Raw genomic sequence first — 19308 nt, forward strand, 5'->3', positions numbered from 1 at the left:
CAGAGTGACAAAACATTAGCTTTACGTTAGCTTTAGTTGCAGTTTTAGGCTTCAATGCAAATAAACATATTTCATGCTTCACATTTTTAAAACTGTAAAATTAATTCAATTCCTTTAATATTATAAATATTTGTTAACCTACAATTATGAAAGAGGAAGTTTATTTAATGAGAAAACTGTGTATGTAATGTAATATTATTACTGTATTTTGAAGATGTATATCTTGATATCTTCCACTTATCAGTGAATACACAAGAAAACACTACAAGCACAAAGGAGCAAAATCCAGCTAAACAGAAGAAAGGAGCTCTGATGAACACAATTGTTATTACACAAAGCAATGTCAGTTATCTGAAGAATCAATTAAATACAATTATTCTTTCATGGTAAAGGTGAGATTCTCCAGTAAGACGGGCAAGGCAAAACTGTTCAGATGGAATAAATCTAACAATTTGATGTTCAGATTAATTAGAGCAAATCCGTCAATATACAATCTACGGACATCAAAACTAAAGGTCAGGTCAAAACTAAATTACATTCTTGCTTTACTTAATTCAGCTTGAGAATTTAATTTAATTTGGTTTTCCAATATTTCTGTTTTTAAAGTAAGGAACATTTATACAGTTAAAGCAGGAACAAATCATCATTCTTATATAATTCATATAATGCTGCATGTTCCTTAAATATTTCAGTAAATTAAATTGTCAGGGTAACCAGACTCAAAGCAGGAGAAGACATGTGAGAACCCAAATGCAGGTATTTATTGACAACAGCAGTATTTACAAGAAAGCAGGCGAGTATATAACTGGATAACAGGTCAAACAGTGAAGTATGGGAATTAACTTGCCTTTCGTCTTTATCACAGGTTGAAGATGGAATCACACACCCAGAGATGATAAGACGAGAAGAGAGCAAACACACACACATATATACACACACACAGGGGATAAACAAAGGAGGTAAGTATCAACACAATCTGGAGAACACTGGAGATTACGATGGAGTTCGCTGGAGATAGCAATTGAGATCGCTGGCACACAAAGGCAAGTCTTACGAGAGAGTCTAGAGTCTTAGACCAGGTAAGGCATCTGTATCCTTCTTGTAGGTCAGACATTGACTGAATGTGTGTGTGCTTACGAGTGCAATGATGAGCATCGGGTGTGGGTGATTGGTAACTATGGTAACTGATTGACAGGGGAAACGTGACATTACTCCCTCTTTCTCTGGAGGCGGCTCCTGACACCTACAAATTCTTTACAGTCCCGGAGGGTGCTGCCTGTCATGGGCAAATGGGGACCCAAAGCCAAAGTGTAGTCAGAGGAGTTTGGAGCCAGGACTGAGCCGACAGTGCGGTGATTCAGGGCGGAGCCGGCAGGGCTGGAGTCCTGGGCAGAGCCATCTGAGTATGGGGCCTCTAGCATCTGGAGAGCCGACACAGTGGGACGCCTCTGGAGAATTGGCAATGTCTGGCTAACCGGCAGAGCTGGGAGCGTCTGGAGAGCTGAGAACGTCTGGCTAACTGGCAGAGCTGGCAAAATGGGATGCCACTTGAGATCTGGCAACGTCTGGATAGCCAGCAGAGCTGGTAGCCTCTGGAGAGTTGGTAGAAAGGGATGCAGCTTGGGAGCTGGAAGAGAGGGTTAGCCCTAACCCTAACGTCTGTAAAGCATCTGTAGGGAAAGCTGCAAGGAGAGACTCTGGAAGACCGGCTGTGAGGAGGGACTCTGGCAGGCTGACAGTGGGAGAGCTGGCAGAACGGGATGCTTCTGGAGAGTTGGCAGAAAGGGACGGCTCTGGAGAGCTGGCAGAGCTGGAAACGTCTAGATAGCCGGCAGAGCTGGGAGCCTCTGGAGTGCCGGCAGAGCTGAAAGCATCTGTAGGGCCAGCTGCAAGCAGAGACTTTGGAAGACCGGCTTTGAGGAGGGATTCTGGAAGGCTGACAGTGGGAATGACCTCCGGTGGACCAGTTGAGTGGTTGATATCTGGAGGACCAGCTGAGAAAAAGGTCTCAGGAATGCCGGCTGAGTGACTGAGGATCTCTGGAATGTCGATTGAGAAGGAAGTGTCCGGCATGGCAGGGAGCCAGGGACGAGCATGAACTGGGGACTGGAGATATTCAAAGATGTTCCCTCTGGTTGGATTGAGGTGGAAATAAATGACAACCTTGGCTGAGGCGAGGGAGCATGGGATGACCTTTGTGGCCGAGATGAGGAAGCTTGGTACGGCCACCTGAGACGAGGGAGTTTGGAGTGGCCTCCTTGGCCGAAAAGAGGGAGCTTTGAACCGCCTCCTTGTCCGAGAAGAGGGGGCTTGGTACGCCCACCTACTGTAGGTTGAGAAAAGGAAGCTTGGAACGGCCTCCTTGGCCGAGAAGAGGGGGCTTGGTACGCCCACCTTGGCCGAGAGGAGGAGGCTTGGTACGCCTACCTTGGCCGAGAAAAGGAATCTTGGAACTGACTGGGACAGCGGCCTCTGCTGGAGATCGCTGGAACACAAAGGTAATTCTTACGAGATCCACAGGTGAGTAGAGCAGCTAAGAACTCTGTATCCTTATAGGCCAAACACTGACTGACTGAATGCGTGTGTGTGCTTATAAAGGAGTGAAGATGAGTGAAGTGATGAGGATCAGGTGCGGGTTATTGGTAACTATGGTAACTGATTGTTTGGCACACAGGGGTACCGTGACAGGGGAAATGTGACAGAAACATTAAAATATAAATAATATAAAAACAATATTTATTACTACATTACCTACATAAATTACACCACAAATATTTCAGAAGTAACAAAGTAAATAGTTTGAAAAACCAAGTGAAAATGTAGGCTTTTTTTTATAATATATATCCTTTATTTCATGTTCATTGACAGTTCTCTAGGTTGAATGTAGCACTACACACTGGGCAGAGCATATCCCCCTCTCAACTAATATTTCAGGGAATGTTGTCTGATTAAAAAAAAGAAAGAAAAGAAAAACACAACTATTAGACAGTGTAACCTCTCAAATTACAATGCCAGCCTTACACAAGAGACATGACAACAAACTACAGTTGATTAAATGGTGAATGTACACTCTATAAATTAAATAAGGCATCTTCTTGAAGATGATTGACAATGTCAGTATTTTAACGGTGAGTGGGTGGATCACCCTGTATCATCCCATAATTTTGAACGGAATGTGGTATGTGGCACATTTAATGACATTCTGGAAAATAACGATTCGCATCTATCATTTCTATAAGTTGAACTTCTTTGAAACACTGAAAGTGAAGTGTGAGTGTCAGAATGTGATAGATAGCTCCATTACACTCAAGCCAAAGCTCAATAAATGGCTTTCATCCAGCAAAAACATTAAGATAATCAGTCTTTCAGTTCTCAAAAGGAAATTCTCGATTGGCATTTTGGTATTTGAGACTGAAATGGCAAATAAAGCAGGCATATAACACACTTAAATGGCATTTACTGGCTATTAAAGGCTTTGAAACATTTCAAGTTTCCATTTTTTTCAACGTAAATTGGAATATATTTAAGTCTATCTATGTACATCGTATTCCATAGGTCTACAGTAAATAATTAAGGCCAAAACCAAATGCCTCTCCATGGCAAAACATAAGACTGACATCTGCCCCATAATCCTCATGGAGCCCATGAATGGAAAAATGTTCATGGTGTTATACAAAGCGGAAGTCTGGAAGCGTTCAGTAACATAATTCAATCAAACTTAAAACAAAGCACTAAAACTTCCAAGAGTGTTGATAGACAACATGAAGAAAGACTGACTAAACAGTTCAAGGAATAATTCACACAAAAATGAAAATTCTGCCATCATTTGCCTCAGTCCCTTCAATGGAACAAAAAAGGAGATATTTAGAAAAATGTTCATGCTCTGTTCCATTCAGAGAAAGCATACAGTGAAGAATTCAGAATTTTCATTTTTGGGTTAATTATACCTTAAATAGCTTTACCAAATGAGCGTGTCACAATAATCTACAGTGTTTGTTAACAGTTAGAATTTTCGAATTTAATGGCAGTAACATTCATCGGTTAACCTCATCTCGGGCGTAGCTAATAACTGTAGCGCTCTCAGCCTCTGCCTATGTAGAAAATAGAGTTGAAACGTGGATGTTTATATGCCAGCTGTCAGAATAAGATGCCAAACACACTTACAGCTTTTAAAATGGTGCAGTTCAACTGTGGTTTAAAATAAACAAAAGGTGGAGTCAGCAGCATTCAAAATACATCAAATGACACAACCGGCCTGCTTCGGGAAAGCAAAAGCCAGACTCAAAAGAAAAACTGGCCAATCAACACTTCAACAGAACAAACATTCAGATTAAAATGTCCTCGCAGGGTCAATTTACAGCAACTGAAAACTCAGGAGATGGGATTGGACACAGCAATCCAACCTGAAATGAGTGATTGAATCGCTCTACACACACAATGATGTCTGATGCAACTCTCTGAAACACTTGAGGCATGCTGGAAAGTTTAGCAAATGGGTGAATCTCAAGAAACATGTCAAGAATATGTCATATTTCAGCTAAACTTGATTGAAAATGAAGCCTGTTATTAGGATTTCTTGCATTGTGACATTATTTTTCAAACGTTTATCCCACAAATCTCATTATTGTAATGCAAAAGAAAAAACAATGTCATTATCACCATAATAATATTTTTTTTATGTTTTTGAAATAAATGCTCACCAAGACTGCTTTAATTTAATCAAAAATACAGTAAAATCAGTGGTATTGTGAAATATTATTACAATTTACGGTTTTCTAATTTAATATATTTGAAGATTTAATTTATTCCTGTGATGTCAAAGCTGAATTTTCAGCATCATTATCCTTCATAAATCATTCTAATACGCTGATTTCTTATTATTATCAATGCTGAAAACAGTTGTGCCGCTTAATATTCTTGTGGAAACCTTGATACAGTTTTTTCAGGATTCTCTTATGAATAGAAAGGTCAAAAGAAGATCATTTATTTGAAATAGAATGTTTTTGTAACAATGTAAAAGTCTTTTATACTGTCACTTCTGATCCATTTAATGCATCCTTGCTAAATAAATGTATTAATATATTTCAATTAAAATGTACTTACCCCAAACTTTTAAACGTTAGTGTACACATTTAATTTAATTTATCAAAATGTAACTTATAATTTTCTTATTTTGGTGGTATTTGTTGTACAACCTCAAATTTATGTTGATTTCAAAAAAGTTATTGTATTACAGTATTTGTTTACTGGAACATTATTTACAGAGTATAATCTAATGAACTGTAGGGAATTTGAGGAATAATGTGTTAGATTGTCATGAAAAATTCGAAATAGTTCTAAAAATAGACATTTTTAATGCAAAAAATCGTAATAATCTATTGATTTCAGGGTGAAATATGACTCGAACATTTGTGAGATTCACCCTTTTAGTGGTTTTGAGAACGTAACGTGAGTATTTCAGCAGACTTGACAAAGTTCAAACAACGTGGAGACGTCCCTTCACAGACACACTGACACGGAAACACAGCGTTCACATACAAGTAAATGTCTTTAGGCAAACACACTGGATTTACACTGGAATGGAATTACTGAAGGTCGAAGCAGTGCAAATTTCCACGTTCGCTTACACAAGGAACAAAACTAAAATTGTTCTTTGGCAAAGAGCAGTTTAAAATGAACATTTCATTTCAACTTTGTCAAGATCTAAACATGATACACAGGTGGGATGAACAAACAGTGGCTCTCCCTGTCATTAGATAGCGTTTCTATGAAATCACAATTGGGAAATATGCTTCCTTCCTTTCCTGTGGGGGGTGGGGGATGTCGTTCCACAGATGTCGTTCATCACTTCCTGTGAGGTCACCATGAGAACGTGAACCTCCCTGTGAAGTCATCACAGATGGAGCCAAACGTTTCCTGTGAGGTCACGGAGACACATATTCCCAGTGGCGTCACAGTGGTCATATCTTCCAAATCCGAAGACAAGCAATCAGGGTATGAAGCGCAGAATCACACATGTAAGCGTTGGACGGGGCCCATTAATGTCCATCGAGTTCAGCAAACAAATAAATAAAGCGAGCCCACGTGGGCTGATGTGACGGCAGAGGAAAATTTGATATCGGTCGATTCGAACACTGGAGAACATCAACGTTGGCAGGCGCTCGCCTCGTCCTCCTTTATTCGGCCCAACTCCTCAAATAACTTTAGCACATAAATTAAAAAACAGTGCTTGAGAAAGAGCCCAAACTGTTTGTTTTTGGCCAGGCTGGTCTGTGTAAGCAAGCTGGTGTTTTGTGGGTGCCAGTCCTACCACACCTCACAGCGGTGGCCTGAGTTCATGGGAGAGCCCAGCGGACACTGGAAGTGCTCTGCGAAGTCGGGCGAGTTGGACAGGGTGCCGATGACGCGGTATTTGGGTGGGCTGTGAGGGTCCGTCATCAGGCCCTCGTGAGCGCTCTCTGGCGTTCGGACAGAGCACCAGACCTGAGAAGAAGAGCCAAAGGAATACGTTTCTGAGACCATGTTTTCACAATCATTTTTCTAGTTTGTATTGTTTTTAGTGTTGCTGTACGGTGGAAGAGGCCGTGCCATCGTGTGAATATAGCACAGCAGTGCTTTAAATAGATTTTCAAATAGTTGTATCTTGGCCAAATATTGTCCTATCCTAACAAACCATACATCAATGGAAAGCTATTAATTTAGCTTTCAGATGATGTATAGGTCTCAATTAAAAAAAAAATTACCCATGTGACTGATTTTGTGGTCCAGGGTCACATATCAGTAACACTTAAGGTTTTTATATGATTTACAGCAAATATTAATTCATATTAATTTATACATATAATAATATACTAACATTGTAATAGTAACGTTTTATAATAAGGTCCCATTAGATAACGCATTACCTAACTAACAACGAGGAAGACATTTGCTACAGTTTTTAATAATCTTTGTTCATGTTAGTTAATAAAAAAATTCAACTGTTCATTAGTTCATGTCAGCTCAGGTCCATTTAATAATACTAACAGAATTGTTAGAATTAGAAATTGTTAGAAAATACAACTTTTGAATTGAATAATGTATTATCAATGTTGATATTAACATTATCTGAGATTACTTAATGTTTTAGAAGTATTTTTCATTGTTAGTTCATGGTAACTAATGTAGTTAACTAATGTTAACAAATGAAATCTTATTGTAAAGTGTTACCATTATAATATATAACATCATACATTTATCTGAAGGCTAACCAGAATTAATTTAATTAAGATAAACCCAGACAATTACTATTTAATATTAACATTATTTTCTACATTTAGTAATATACATTATTAACTTATATAAGTTATATTAATCTTAACATATTAACATAATATAATTATTTATATTATATAATATATTACATGTTACGTTTATATATATATATATATATATATATATATATATATATATATATATATATATATATATATGTGTGTGTGTGTGTGTGTGTGTGTGTGTGTGTATGAATATATATATTTCTTTAATATTACATATTAGCATTAGATTTAGAAATTCACAAAAAAAAATCTAATTATTGATAATGTTTTCATCTTTAAATATTATTTTATCATTAAAGAGCATTAAATTGTTATTTTATTAAGAAAGCCATTACTTTTGCTGTCACCACATCATATGTAGTGCCTAAAATAAGGTTAAGTTATAATATATAACATACAGTATATGAACACTAACCAAAATTCCTTTTGTTAAGATTTATCAAGGGCCAAGGCAATATTAATTTCAACATGTAGTAATATATTAACATTATAAGTTAGATAATGTTAATATATTAACTAAATATATTTATTTATGAAATTACAGAAATCATTTATTATATATTACATATTATTCTATAATATTATATATTACAACATTTACCAAGATTATGGTGTGCTGTAAGATCAAAATTCAAATCACTGGTAGTTTATTAATCTTGGTTAATATATACAATATCCTGAAGCATTGACTTTAAAGTGCTACTTTATTATTTAAAAATATAAAAAAAGTGTTATTTTATTCAGCAAATTCATTACTTATACTGCCACCACATCATTTAGTGCCTGACATGTAAAATAAGTTTAATATTTGCCCTGTATAGGTGAAGCACAGCATGTTTACCAGGTACACAGTAGTTGGGTGAACAGGTGTTTCACGTCATACTTGTTATTATTTTTGCATACTTGCTTCTCTTTTTGTGTGTCTTTTCATACCTGTGCAAACCCTAAGAAGAAGAGCTGGTCGTTTGTCAGATTGACAGCGGGGAGTCTTTTCTCTTCCCCGTTCTTCTTCAGCCATGACCTGTACGCCTGTCCAAACAAAGATCTCAAAATCAGACATTTATCTTTGTTCAATTTAACTGCAACATTTGCATTAGCTTGGGGAAAAGAAATGTCTAGTGATTTCTATCCACCACCAGAAGGGGGAGCCTCGGGAACCACACAATCTTCAAAAACATAAACATTTCCATGGGATGTTTTTATAAAATGTACTTCTTTAATGTCTTTAAAAGGCTCTAAATGACCATCCACTCTTAATGTGGACAGAGCATACTGTAAATTCTTAGGCCTGTCGTTTAAATTATTAAATGGTTATAAATAAATTACGTGAGTGCCCATACAAATACTGGGTAATTTGGAAAGAGAGTTTTGCAGGGCTGATTAGAACACAGACTTAATGTCTGCTTTATTAACAAAAATGAAGCCTATATTGTATATTATGCACATTTATTAAATGACAAAAAAAGCTAAAAAAAAAAAAAAAAGAAAGAAAGTGCAAGGTTTTTTACAGTAACAGTGCAATTGGATTACTTTCCTAATTACTCACTTTTTCAAAAGTATTGCATTACTTATTACTATTTATTCTAAATCCCATATCAACCTCGACCAGTTGAACAATACAAGGATAGACATGGACCTGCTTTTTAATTCCTTCAAATAAATCATACAAAACTGCATAAATTATTCTTGGACTGACAAAGCATTTAAAGAGTGAGCATTTAAAAACATACATTTTAACATTAGATGATGTTAAATTTATGAAAAATGAAATCTGTAATAAAAGAGTAGTGCCTTACTTTACTGTAATTAAATGACAGTAATTAATGACTTCCTGTAGTAATGCACTATACCCAAAACTGAACGTAACCTACGTGATAGGCAGCTTTCAGACCACCGTTGTCTGCTATGTTTTCTCCCAGCGTCTGTTTTCCATTAATGTGTTCTCCATTGATGGTGTACTGAGTGTACTGATCGACCATACACTCGGTGCGGTTCTTAAACGCCTCCACCGAGGAGTTCTGCCACCACGGTCGAAGGTTTCCATCTTTGTCATACTCTCTGCCTGTGTAATACAATTAAAGGGTTATATAATGAAATATTGAATTGTATTGATGCACTATAAAACATGTATCGCAACTTTAAGAGCTCAAAAAGACCTTCATCGAAATTAAACCACCAAAACGTTCTGTAAACATGCATGGATTTGTCTCGTTTAACCTGACAAAACTTAAGCCAGACTTTGCTTAACTTAAGCCAGACTAAACCTGCTGTTAAACCCGCACTTTACTGCATTAAAAGTATTGATGAAATAAAAGGTCACTTAAGTGTACTTAAAGAGAGAACAATTTCATGAATGTTTCTTTACACACTTGAGTATATTTTTAAAAAGTCCACTTTGTAATAATGTCAAATTAAAAGTTTTACTGTAAAATGCATTTTAAATCATTGTTTTAATAATCTTTCGTCATGCTTTAAAGTGCACTAATTTTGATGTGTTGACTAACATACTAAAGCACATGTAAAATACTTAAAGGGGTGGTTGATTATGAATTCACTTTTCTTACTTTAGTTAGTGTGTAATGTTGCTGTTTGAGCATAAACAACATCTCCAGAGTTACGACGTTCAACGTTCAAAGCAAAGGGAGATGTATTCTTTTAAAGAAATCGCTTTTTAAGGACTACAACAAATGGCTGGTTGGGACTACACGACATTCCTCCCGGGTTAGTGACATCACCAACCCTAAAATTTACATAAACCCCGCCCCCGAAACACGATTTATAGATTATCATGACAGAATATGCTAATCAGTGACTAGAAGATAACTACACATAAGCTACATAAATTCATCAACTAACCATTCAGAAATGTTGTCTATATGTTGTCACTTCTTCTTGAGTCTCTCCATCTTTCTGACTCCGGTTTGAACATAAAAGGCTAAACGTTTTTGACATTTTCAGTGCATGTCTGTGTGAGTGAGGTAATCGGAGTTGCTAACACATGAGCTGTTGTAGCTCCGCCCTCTGTGCCGGGAGCAGCAGCTCATTTGCATTTAAAGGGACAGACACAAAAACGATGCGTTTTTGCTCACCCTCAAAAGTGACAACTTTAACATGCTACAGTATATACACATATCTGTGGGGTATTTTGAGCTAAAACTTCACATACACACTCTGGGGACATCAGAGATTTATTTTACATCTTGTGAAAAGGGCATTATACCACCCCTTTAAATACAATTTTAACTGATGTGTTATTCAATTTAACATTTAAAGTTAATGTATTTAAATCTCTTTGTAATGATGAAGTTCAAGATTTATGACAAACAAGTTTCAATAGAAATGACATTAAAGTATATTTTAATTTACCATAAATGCTTGTCAGTATATATATTTAACTACATTTCAAAGACAATAGAAGTAATTATGAAAAGATTAACTTAAGTCCTATTTAAGAGGGTCAAAAAGCACTCAAAAGGTCAGCTAATTGCATTTAGTACAAATTTAATTAAATTGATATTAACATGCAACTAAGTGTCCAACATCATTACATTCAGTTCACACTGAAGTATATTATTTTAAAGTATATAATTTCCATAATAAATACTCTTTTTTTGAAAGTATGCTAAAGTGTACTTCTTTTTCAAAAAGGACAATCACAATCAGTTTAATTCTAAGGGCCAGAGAGAACATTGAGAATGTTAATGGATTTTTGTTTTTAAATCTTTACTAATAATATTTTCGGCCATCAGGGAGACAAAAATATATGATATGATCCCCAGTGTACTAACCTTGATCATCAAATGCATGCGTTAACTCATGTCCCATGACCACTCCAATACCACCAAAGTTTAAAGCTCTGTGAAACACACAAAAACATCATAGTTGTTACTGTATAAACTCAGAAGGTTTTTTTTTTAGCAACATGCTAACTATTTCAGCCACGTCTGCTCACTTGGGGTGATCGTGGGCGTAGAACGGGGCCTGTAAGATGCCAGCGGGGAAGACGATGCCGTTCTTGGTTGGCATGTAGTAAGCGTTCACCGTGGGTGGAGTCATACTCCATCTACAGATGCAAAGATAGCGCAATCACATATCAGCCACCGTCTTACAGAGAGCCTCTCTTCTCTCTAATCACACACTGTTAAACTCACTGGTCTCTGTTTGGTGGCTTGCGGAGCTGGTCTGCCATCACTCGTGCTGAGAAGTTATAGAAGTTGATCATATTCTGGAAGAAGTTGTCTTCTGTAACCTCATACTACAAGAAAAAATATAATATAATATAATATAATATAATATAATATAATATAATATAATATAATATAATATAATATAATATAATATAATATAATATAACCCTCTATGTTTTAAAATATTTGGGTCGGTAAGATTTTGTTGTTTCTGACTGTCTGATTCTCTCCAAGGCTGCATTTATCAGAAAACACAATAACAACAGTAATATTGTGAAAAAAATGATACAATTTAAAGTACCTGTGTTCTATTTTAATATATTTTAAAATGTAATTTATTCTTGTGATGTTAAAGCTGAATTTTCAGCATCATTACTCAGTGTCACATGACACTTTTATTGTTTTTGTCAGACACATTTTTTTAAAAGATTCTCTGATATTCAATAGAATTTGTTTGAAATATCTTTTTTTTTTGTCAGAATGTAAATGTTTTACTGACATGTTTGATCAATTTAATGCATCCTTGCTGAATTAAGTATAATAAAAAAAAAAAAACATATTTCAAGCTTTTGAACGGTAGTGCAATAGATTAAATTAAGTTAAATGTATTATTTATCCACATGCACTAATTTACTGTAAAATACAAATTATTTTTAATATTTAAATAATTGAAGGATCATTCAATCAATATGAACTGCTATATTTTTACATTGTAGCACAACACAACGCTAAATCTGAGACGCACTGAAAATAATTGAAACCTGGAAATAAAGTTTTAGTATTCTAAAAATGTAAACGAAAGCTATTTGCTGACTCACCCCATCATACACATCATCAAGCTCTTTGGAGTCCAGGATGAAGTCTGGAAATCCGATCATGTCGTAGATGGCATCCGCCTAGAGCCAGAAAACACACTTTATCCTGATTTTTTGACAAGCAATGCAAAGTGTTTACAGTTAAGCTGTTTTTGCCGTCCTGAATCCCAGACAAATCCGCAAGTTTCAGTTATCCAGTCATGCTGCTGTCTCTGTCATTCTCATTCTCTCTCACCTTGTCCTTGGCAGCTTGTCGGGTTTGTTCATCCATCCAGTTCAAATCATCTAGCGCGTTTTTGAAAGCTGAGCGGATTTCATTGATCATTCCCTCCGCCTGCGTTTTGACAGAAAAGATGAGGTTGGGAACTGTATAATTCACATTGCTGCCACATGATGGCAAACATGCATCACCAATGAGATTCTAAATTAAACATGAGGACATCAACTTGCATTGTCAAATATGTATACAGTAGGTTTCAGTCTTATAATGACAAATGCCTTTGAGTAACTCACTATTTCTTTGCTCTGTTTGTCGAAGGTGGCTTTGACGAAAAGAGCACCCAATGCAAAACCAAGAGTGTCATCTGTGTTCCCAATACACGTCTGCCAGCGTGGGGTACAGGACTGAACAAAAAAACAGACATATTACACACATGAAACAAGCAGTCATAAAATCACAAAATGGGGACCAGATTTTCGATGTCATTGTGTCAATATAAAACATGCTCATCACTATATAATCTTTCTTCAATCATACTGATCGCATACACAAATCTCAAGAAAATGACTCTCTCTTTAAAGGAACAGTTCACATAGTTTTTTTTGTCATTATGAAATAGAAATGTGCTTAATTGTGTTAAATGTGCACTTGTGGTGTACTTCAAATCTTAATATTTTAATAACTGTAGTAGTTACAGATAATATAATAGCAATGAAAAAGAGAGCACACTTTCATGACAATGTTTCTTATCACACTTACATTTTTTAAAGGTGCAATTTCTAATAATTGTCACGTTTTAGTCCATGATAATATTTAGATGAAAGTATTTATTGAATAAAACAAACACAGGTAATCCACAGGTACAAAGAAGCCAACGAAACAGAGTGTAGACACGACAATACCGTACAAGAACTTAGAGTATGTTTACATGACCACAATGTACTAAAAACAGATGACAACGTTGTCAAAGCGATCATCGTTCACATATACGACTCAAAACACTTTATTTTACAGTGTCCTTGTTACACATTACATGTAGCTACTGTAGGAATTACTATAAATTGTGCATAATTACATGCAACTAACCCCAAACAACACCCTACTCCTAAACCTAACCCAATAGTAAGTACATGTGGTTAATTATTATTACTCAGTACTCAAATATATAATTACACTGTAACACGAACACCTTAAAATAAAGTGTGACCAAATGCTGTATTCTGCTGCCAGGCCAGTAGTTGGCGACGTCACTTTTGTAAAGAGAAACCCCACGCCCGAACACGTAAAATGCCACCGTTTTCACAAATTCACGTTTTTGTTGTTTACATGGAGACGGAAAAGGTATTGTTTTCATAACCTTGCAATTTGAAACCCGTTTTCAAAAGATTGGGCGTTGTCGTGTAAATGAATGGCCAAAACGCATACAATTTAGCTTTTTTTTTTTTTGAAAAATTGAAAAAATGACCAAATTATAAATAAAGATGTACAAATAAAGTCCTAATTTAAATAACATGCAATTACATATTGTAAAACATTACATTCAGTTCACAATTAAGAATATTCTTTTAAAGTATAGTATTTCCATAATAATACTGTTTTTGGTCACACTTTACAATAAGGTTTCATTTGTTACCATTAGTTAATGAACTAACAGTGAGCAATGCATTTGTTACAGTATTTATTAATCTTCGTTAATGTTAGTTAATAAAAATACACTAGTTCATTGTTTGTTCATGTTATTTCACAGTGAATTAACTAATGTTAACAAATACAACTTTTGATTATAATAATGTATAAGTAAATGTTAAAACTGACATTATCTTAGATTAGTAAATTCAGAAGTATTGCTCATTCTTTGTTCATGTTAACTACATTTGTTTACTAATGTTAACTAATGAAACCTTACTGTAAAGTGTTACCGTTTTTTTAATCCATACAATGTAAGTGAATGGGGAGTGGGGCTGTTGAGCTCTAAAAATACAATAAATGTATTATAAAAGTAGTCCATATGACACTAGGTAGCATATTTCAAGTCTTCTGAATCCATATGATTGCTAAGCATGAAGAACACACTGAATGTTTGACTCGTCAAGTTTGAATATGGGCAAATTCAAATTAGATTTGAGAGGTGTGAAAATTATTTTTCAATAATGACTAAAATTTTCATCTGTTCTTCACATAAAGCTTATCATATGACTTCATAAGATCTGTAATATTGTAAGGCATATAGACTATTTTGTTGCTATTGTGAGGACTTTTTTTTTTTGTCATTTCCAGACAATCTGACAATTTGACAATCCCAGTCTCCATTCACTTCCATTACACGGAGAAGAAAATAAACACATTTTTGTATTCCATGAAACAAGCCATTTGGGATCGGAACAACATGAAGGCGAGTAAATAACTGACAACCAAATTAACACTTTTGCGTGAGCTTTTTCTTTAATTCATCCATACACACCCCAACTACACACACCTTTTTAGTGCCATAGAGGCTCTCCAGGAGCTTATCCTGAGCGTTCTCAAACCTCTGGTCGAGACTGGACGCTCCTTTCTGCACCAGATTCCAGATCATGTAATTATTCAGAAGACTGGAGAAGACAGAGAAAGAGTGCATCATAATTTCTAAAAAAAGGACAATTCCTGCATGTGTATTCATTTATTTATACAGGTAGAGAGAGAGAGACAGTGTTACAGAAGATCTAAGAAGGAATAAATGCATTAATATTCTTGGACGGAGAGGCAGAAGAGAGAGAGAGCGAGAGAGAGACTGTTATTAGTACTCAATGTTCTGATACACAATCTAAACAGATGCTCTCAGAGGGGACGTCCTCTTCCTGAACTCTATAGTTGAAACCGTAGAGAAAGCCGTACCTGCGGTCGGTCTTGTTGATGAGCTCCGAAACTTGTTGCATGTATTCCTTGGCATAGACCACCACCGGCTCTGTGTCGTTTAACTCTAGTGGGGAAAGGACCGAGTTCAGATAATCCAACCATTCAACTGCCGGAGCCAACACCTATGACCGAAACAAATGTCATAATGTCATCAGTGAATTATTTCCACATTCATTTCAGTCTAATGCAATGTTAGAGTGTAAAATCACATTAAGAACAATTACGAAAAACAGCAAAAATGGCCCTTGATCACCACTGACACCTATTGGTGTGGAGCTGCGTTACACGACGGCAAAAGTTTTCAGTTACGAAATGCAGCACAATAATGGAACTTGTCTCCCTTGAGAATTAAAAAATCTATAATAATTGTAACTTTATATTTCATAATTACAAATTTAAATGCAGCAATATTACTTTATATCTCACAATATGACTTTATATTAATGTGAGTTTATATGTTGCGATTGTGACTTTATTTCTCATAACTGTGACTTTATATGTCACAATTGTGACTTTAAATTTCGCAATGTGACTATTCATTGAAAATGCAGCTTTATAACTCACAATGTGAATTTAAATCTCATAACTTGGACTTTAAATCTAACAATGTGACTGTCTTTATCTTTCTATAGCAATTGTATTTCACATAATTGTCACTTCATATCTAACAATTGCGATTTTTTGTTGTAAATGCGGCTATATAATTCACAATGTGACTTTATTTCTCAGAGACTGTTTATATCTTGCCGTGTCACTTTAACAATCTTACAATTGTAATTTTATCACACAATGTGACTTTTTATCTTGCAATTGCGAATTTCTCATAATTGTCACTTTATATCTCACATCTGTGACTTTGTCTCATAATGTGATTTAATATTGTGCAATGTGACTATATCTTGCAATGACAACTTTATTTTCTGTAATTGTCACTTTATATCTGACAATAGCATCTTTATATCTCACTAGGTGATATTATATCACACAATCTGACTTTGTTTTGTCTCTCACAAATATTTTACTCTACAGTTGAAGCTTCAGTAATAGAGGTTACTGAATATTATTCAGCTGTTCATATCTCAACATAACATAGCCATCATTAAGTAGTGATGCACTTTAATTAAACCTTTTGTAGGCCACTAAAACATGGAGAGTTACATTTAATTAGGACCAATTTCCATATTTCCATAACCTTGGCTGTGAAAGCTTTGCTCGTCTCAATGTTTTCCCTTAATGATTTCTCTTTCAGCCATGAAAAGGACACAGAATGCGTGTTCGGATTCGCTCTCACACAAAATCCTCAAATAATCAGCAGGCTAGAGTCAATAACCTGCATGTTTGCATTCCTGAAACCTAGATGCAATTCTAGCCGCTCTGCCCTTGGGTGTAATATAACAAAGACCTCCATCGTAAACACACAGCTGAAAGCCCCCATCTACCCTCATTCCCCACATAGCCTTCATCTCTAGTGGGGATTTCTGGCAGATGAAAACAAATGAGGTGACTAAAATGGACTATTTTCCGTCTCGTATGGTTTGAGAAGCAGTGTTGTTTAATAAACTCAAAACCAAGCGAACCCTTGAGGTTGCTCTGCATAAAGACATGCAAAATATGAAGTGACAGTTGCAAGCTTTGTCTAATGAGGTAAAATACAATTACATTCAGAAATGCCTTTTAAAAAGTAAGTATTTTTTTCTGTTAAAACAAGGGCTGTCACACTCAAAATGTTAAAATATAAGATTAATTAAACATGGTTCATGCAGTTAAATTAACATAAGTATTTAATTTCACTTTATACATTATTCATTCTGTTCTTTATGATTTCCACAAACTGCTTAGAACGTTCTGATCTGATTGGAACTGATCGCAGATACATCTTAATACAATCTAGTTCCTAGTAAAGCCCCCGTTAATCAGTAAATGATGGATAAATTCCACTTATGAAAAATCCATTATGTTCTCAGGATGCTCAGACATCATAAACATGCACAGAACAACCAACAATAATGCAACATAGACAGAACAAAGACTTACTAAAAACAGGCTCAATATATACTAACTCGAACCAATGAGAGAAACGAGAAACAGGTGTGGTGCATTAATCAAACAATGAATAACCATGGAAACAAACGCCAACAATGGAAACGGAACAGGAAATGAAGCAAAACCAACAAAGAACCAATAAACAACTCAAACTAAACTCAAACTCAGACATAAGTCAAGTCAAGTCAAGTTTATTTGTATAGCGCTTTTCACAATACAGATTGTATCAAAGCAGCTTCACAGTATTAAATTAAAATAATAAAATAAAATAATTGTTTCAAGAGGAATTTATTGATTGATAAAATTAAATTAAATATCCCCAAAATATCCCCAACTGAGCAAGCCAAAGGCAACAGTGGCAAGGAACCGAAAAACTCCATCAAGTGACCTAATGGTGTCCTAAAACTCCATCAGGTGACCTAATGGAGAAAAAAAAACCTTGGGAGAACCCAGGCTCAGTCGGGGGCCAGTTCTCCTCTGGCATTTATGAGCTAGAGGCCGGATTGTAGTTTGAACTGTAGGATTATATGAATGCCTGGCTGAAGAGATGCGACTTTAATCTAGTTTTAAACTGGGAGAGCGAGTCTGAGCAACGAACAGTATCAGGAAGACTATTCCAGAGTTTTGGAGCCAAATGTGAAAATGCTCTCCCTCCTTTGGTGGTTCTGGATATCCTAGGTATGACCAAAAGCCTTGAATTTAGTGATCTCAAAGAGCGCGATGGATTATAGGGCGATAGAAGATCCGTTAAATAGACTGGAGCTAAGCCGTTTAGGGCTTTATAAGTCAGTAGCAATACCTTGTAATTAATACAGAACTTTATAGGTAACCAATGCAGTGATGATAAAATCGGTGTTATATGATCATATTTTCTTGATCTCGTAAGAACTCAAGCGGCGGCATTTTGGACTAACTGTAGCTTGTTTATTGAGGATGCAGGACAACCAGCTAATAAAGCATTACAGTAATCCAGAATAAATCATTACAGTAATCCAGTAATCCAGAACTTGTAATACAGTAATACAGTAATCCAGAACTTGACATAACTGTCAAGTTCTGTTAATTTCATTGTGTTTTAGTTTGATCCTGTTCTGTTCCTGTTTGCCTGTGTTCCCTGTCATTGTTAGTTTTCTAATTTGAGTTTTCAAACACGTTCTCTTGATTAATCCCTTGATTACAGTTTCAGTGCATTTTGTTGCGGTTTAAGAAATAAAATCCTTTTTTTGTTTTTTTTGCGAGAGCGAGTAAAGAGCACTTTTATAAATTTGTGACACCTTCACAAAATGCAGAACCTAAATATTACACATTTTATGTTATATTGCTTTCTTTCCTTAAAAAAGAGCCCAGCATGTTAAGTCAAACATAAGAATCCTCCCAGGTGTCACCACACATCTGAGCTCCACGGCTGCCAGAGACGTTTGCTCATCACATTCAAGAGAATAGTGACATGAATATATAATGTATTTGTCTTCAGCTTTAAGGCTGAAGAACTGCTGGTAATTTTGCACACTCTTGCTTGAGATGGTTTTCTTACAAATTGCGTAAGAAGGAAAATATTCTATAAACGGAGATACAAACAAGTACTACACATGTATATTTATATAACCAACTAGACATCAATTGTGAAACAACTAGCCTATATACAATTATTATTCTAGAATCTAAGTATAATAACCATAAGCAATAAGCATTAAATAATATTAACAACAACAATAATAATAATCATCAAAAATGTTTTTGTAACAAAAACCTTTTTGAAAAGAGTGGACTTATTCCCTTTATACTGACAGCAGACACAATTTAATCAGTAAGTGATCAACCGTCATGCT

General features: G+C 35.5%; 1 protein-coding gene across 5 annotated transcripts in view; it reads right to left on the reverse strand.

Moving 5' to 3' along the window:
• Positions 1–739: 739 nt before the first annotated feature.
• The window catches only part of ece2b (endothelin converting enzyme 2b), a 70382-nt gene continuing 51813 nt past the window's right edge, over positions 740–19308 (reverse strand). For 4 of the 5 annotated variants that reach the window (XM_082180633.1, XM_082180635.1, XM_082180634.1 and 1 more), the window contains 11 exons: positions 15416–15558; positions 15018–15132; positions 12835–12945; positions 12557–12655; positions 12325–12402; positions 11471–11574; positions 11272–11382; positions 11108–11175; positions 9191–9381; positions 8253–8348; positions 740–6483 (listed from right to left, as the gene is read on the reverse strand). In XM_082180633.1, the coding sequence (XP_082036759.1) occupies positions 6307–6483; positions 8253–8348; positions 9191–9381; positions 11108–11175; positions 11272–11382; positions 11471–11574; positions 12325–12402; positions 12557–12655; positions 12835–12945; positions 15018–15132; positions 15416–15558 (1293 nt within the window). In that variant the 3' untranslated portion in view covers positions 740–6306. The remainder of the gene's footprint in view (positions 6484–8252; positions 8349–9190; positions 9382–11107; positions 11176–11271; positions 11383–11470; positions 11575–12324; positions 12403–12556; positions 12656–12834; positions 12946–15017; positions 15133–15415; positions 15559–19308) is intronic. The other variant, XR_014208900.1, reaches the window with a different exon arrangement.

Source organism: Leuciscus leuciscus (assembly GCF_965113295.1).
Source record: "Leuciscus leuciscus genome assembly, chromosome: 9".
NCBI lineage: Eukaryota > Metazoa > Chordata > Actinopteri > Cypriniformes > Leuciscidae > Leuciscus > Leuciscus leuciscus.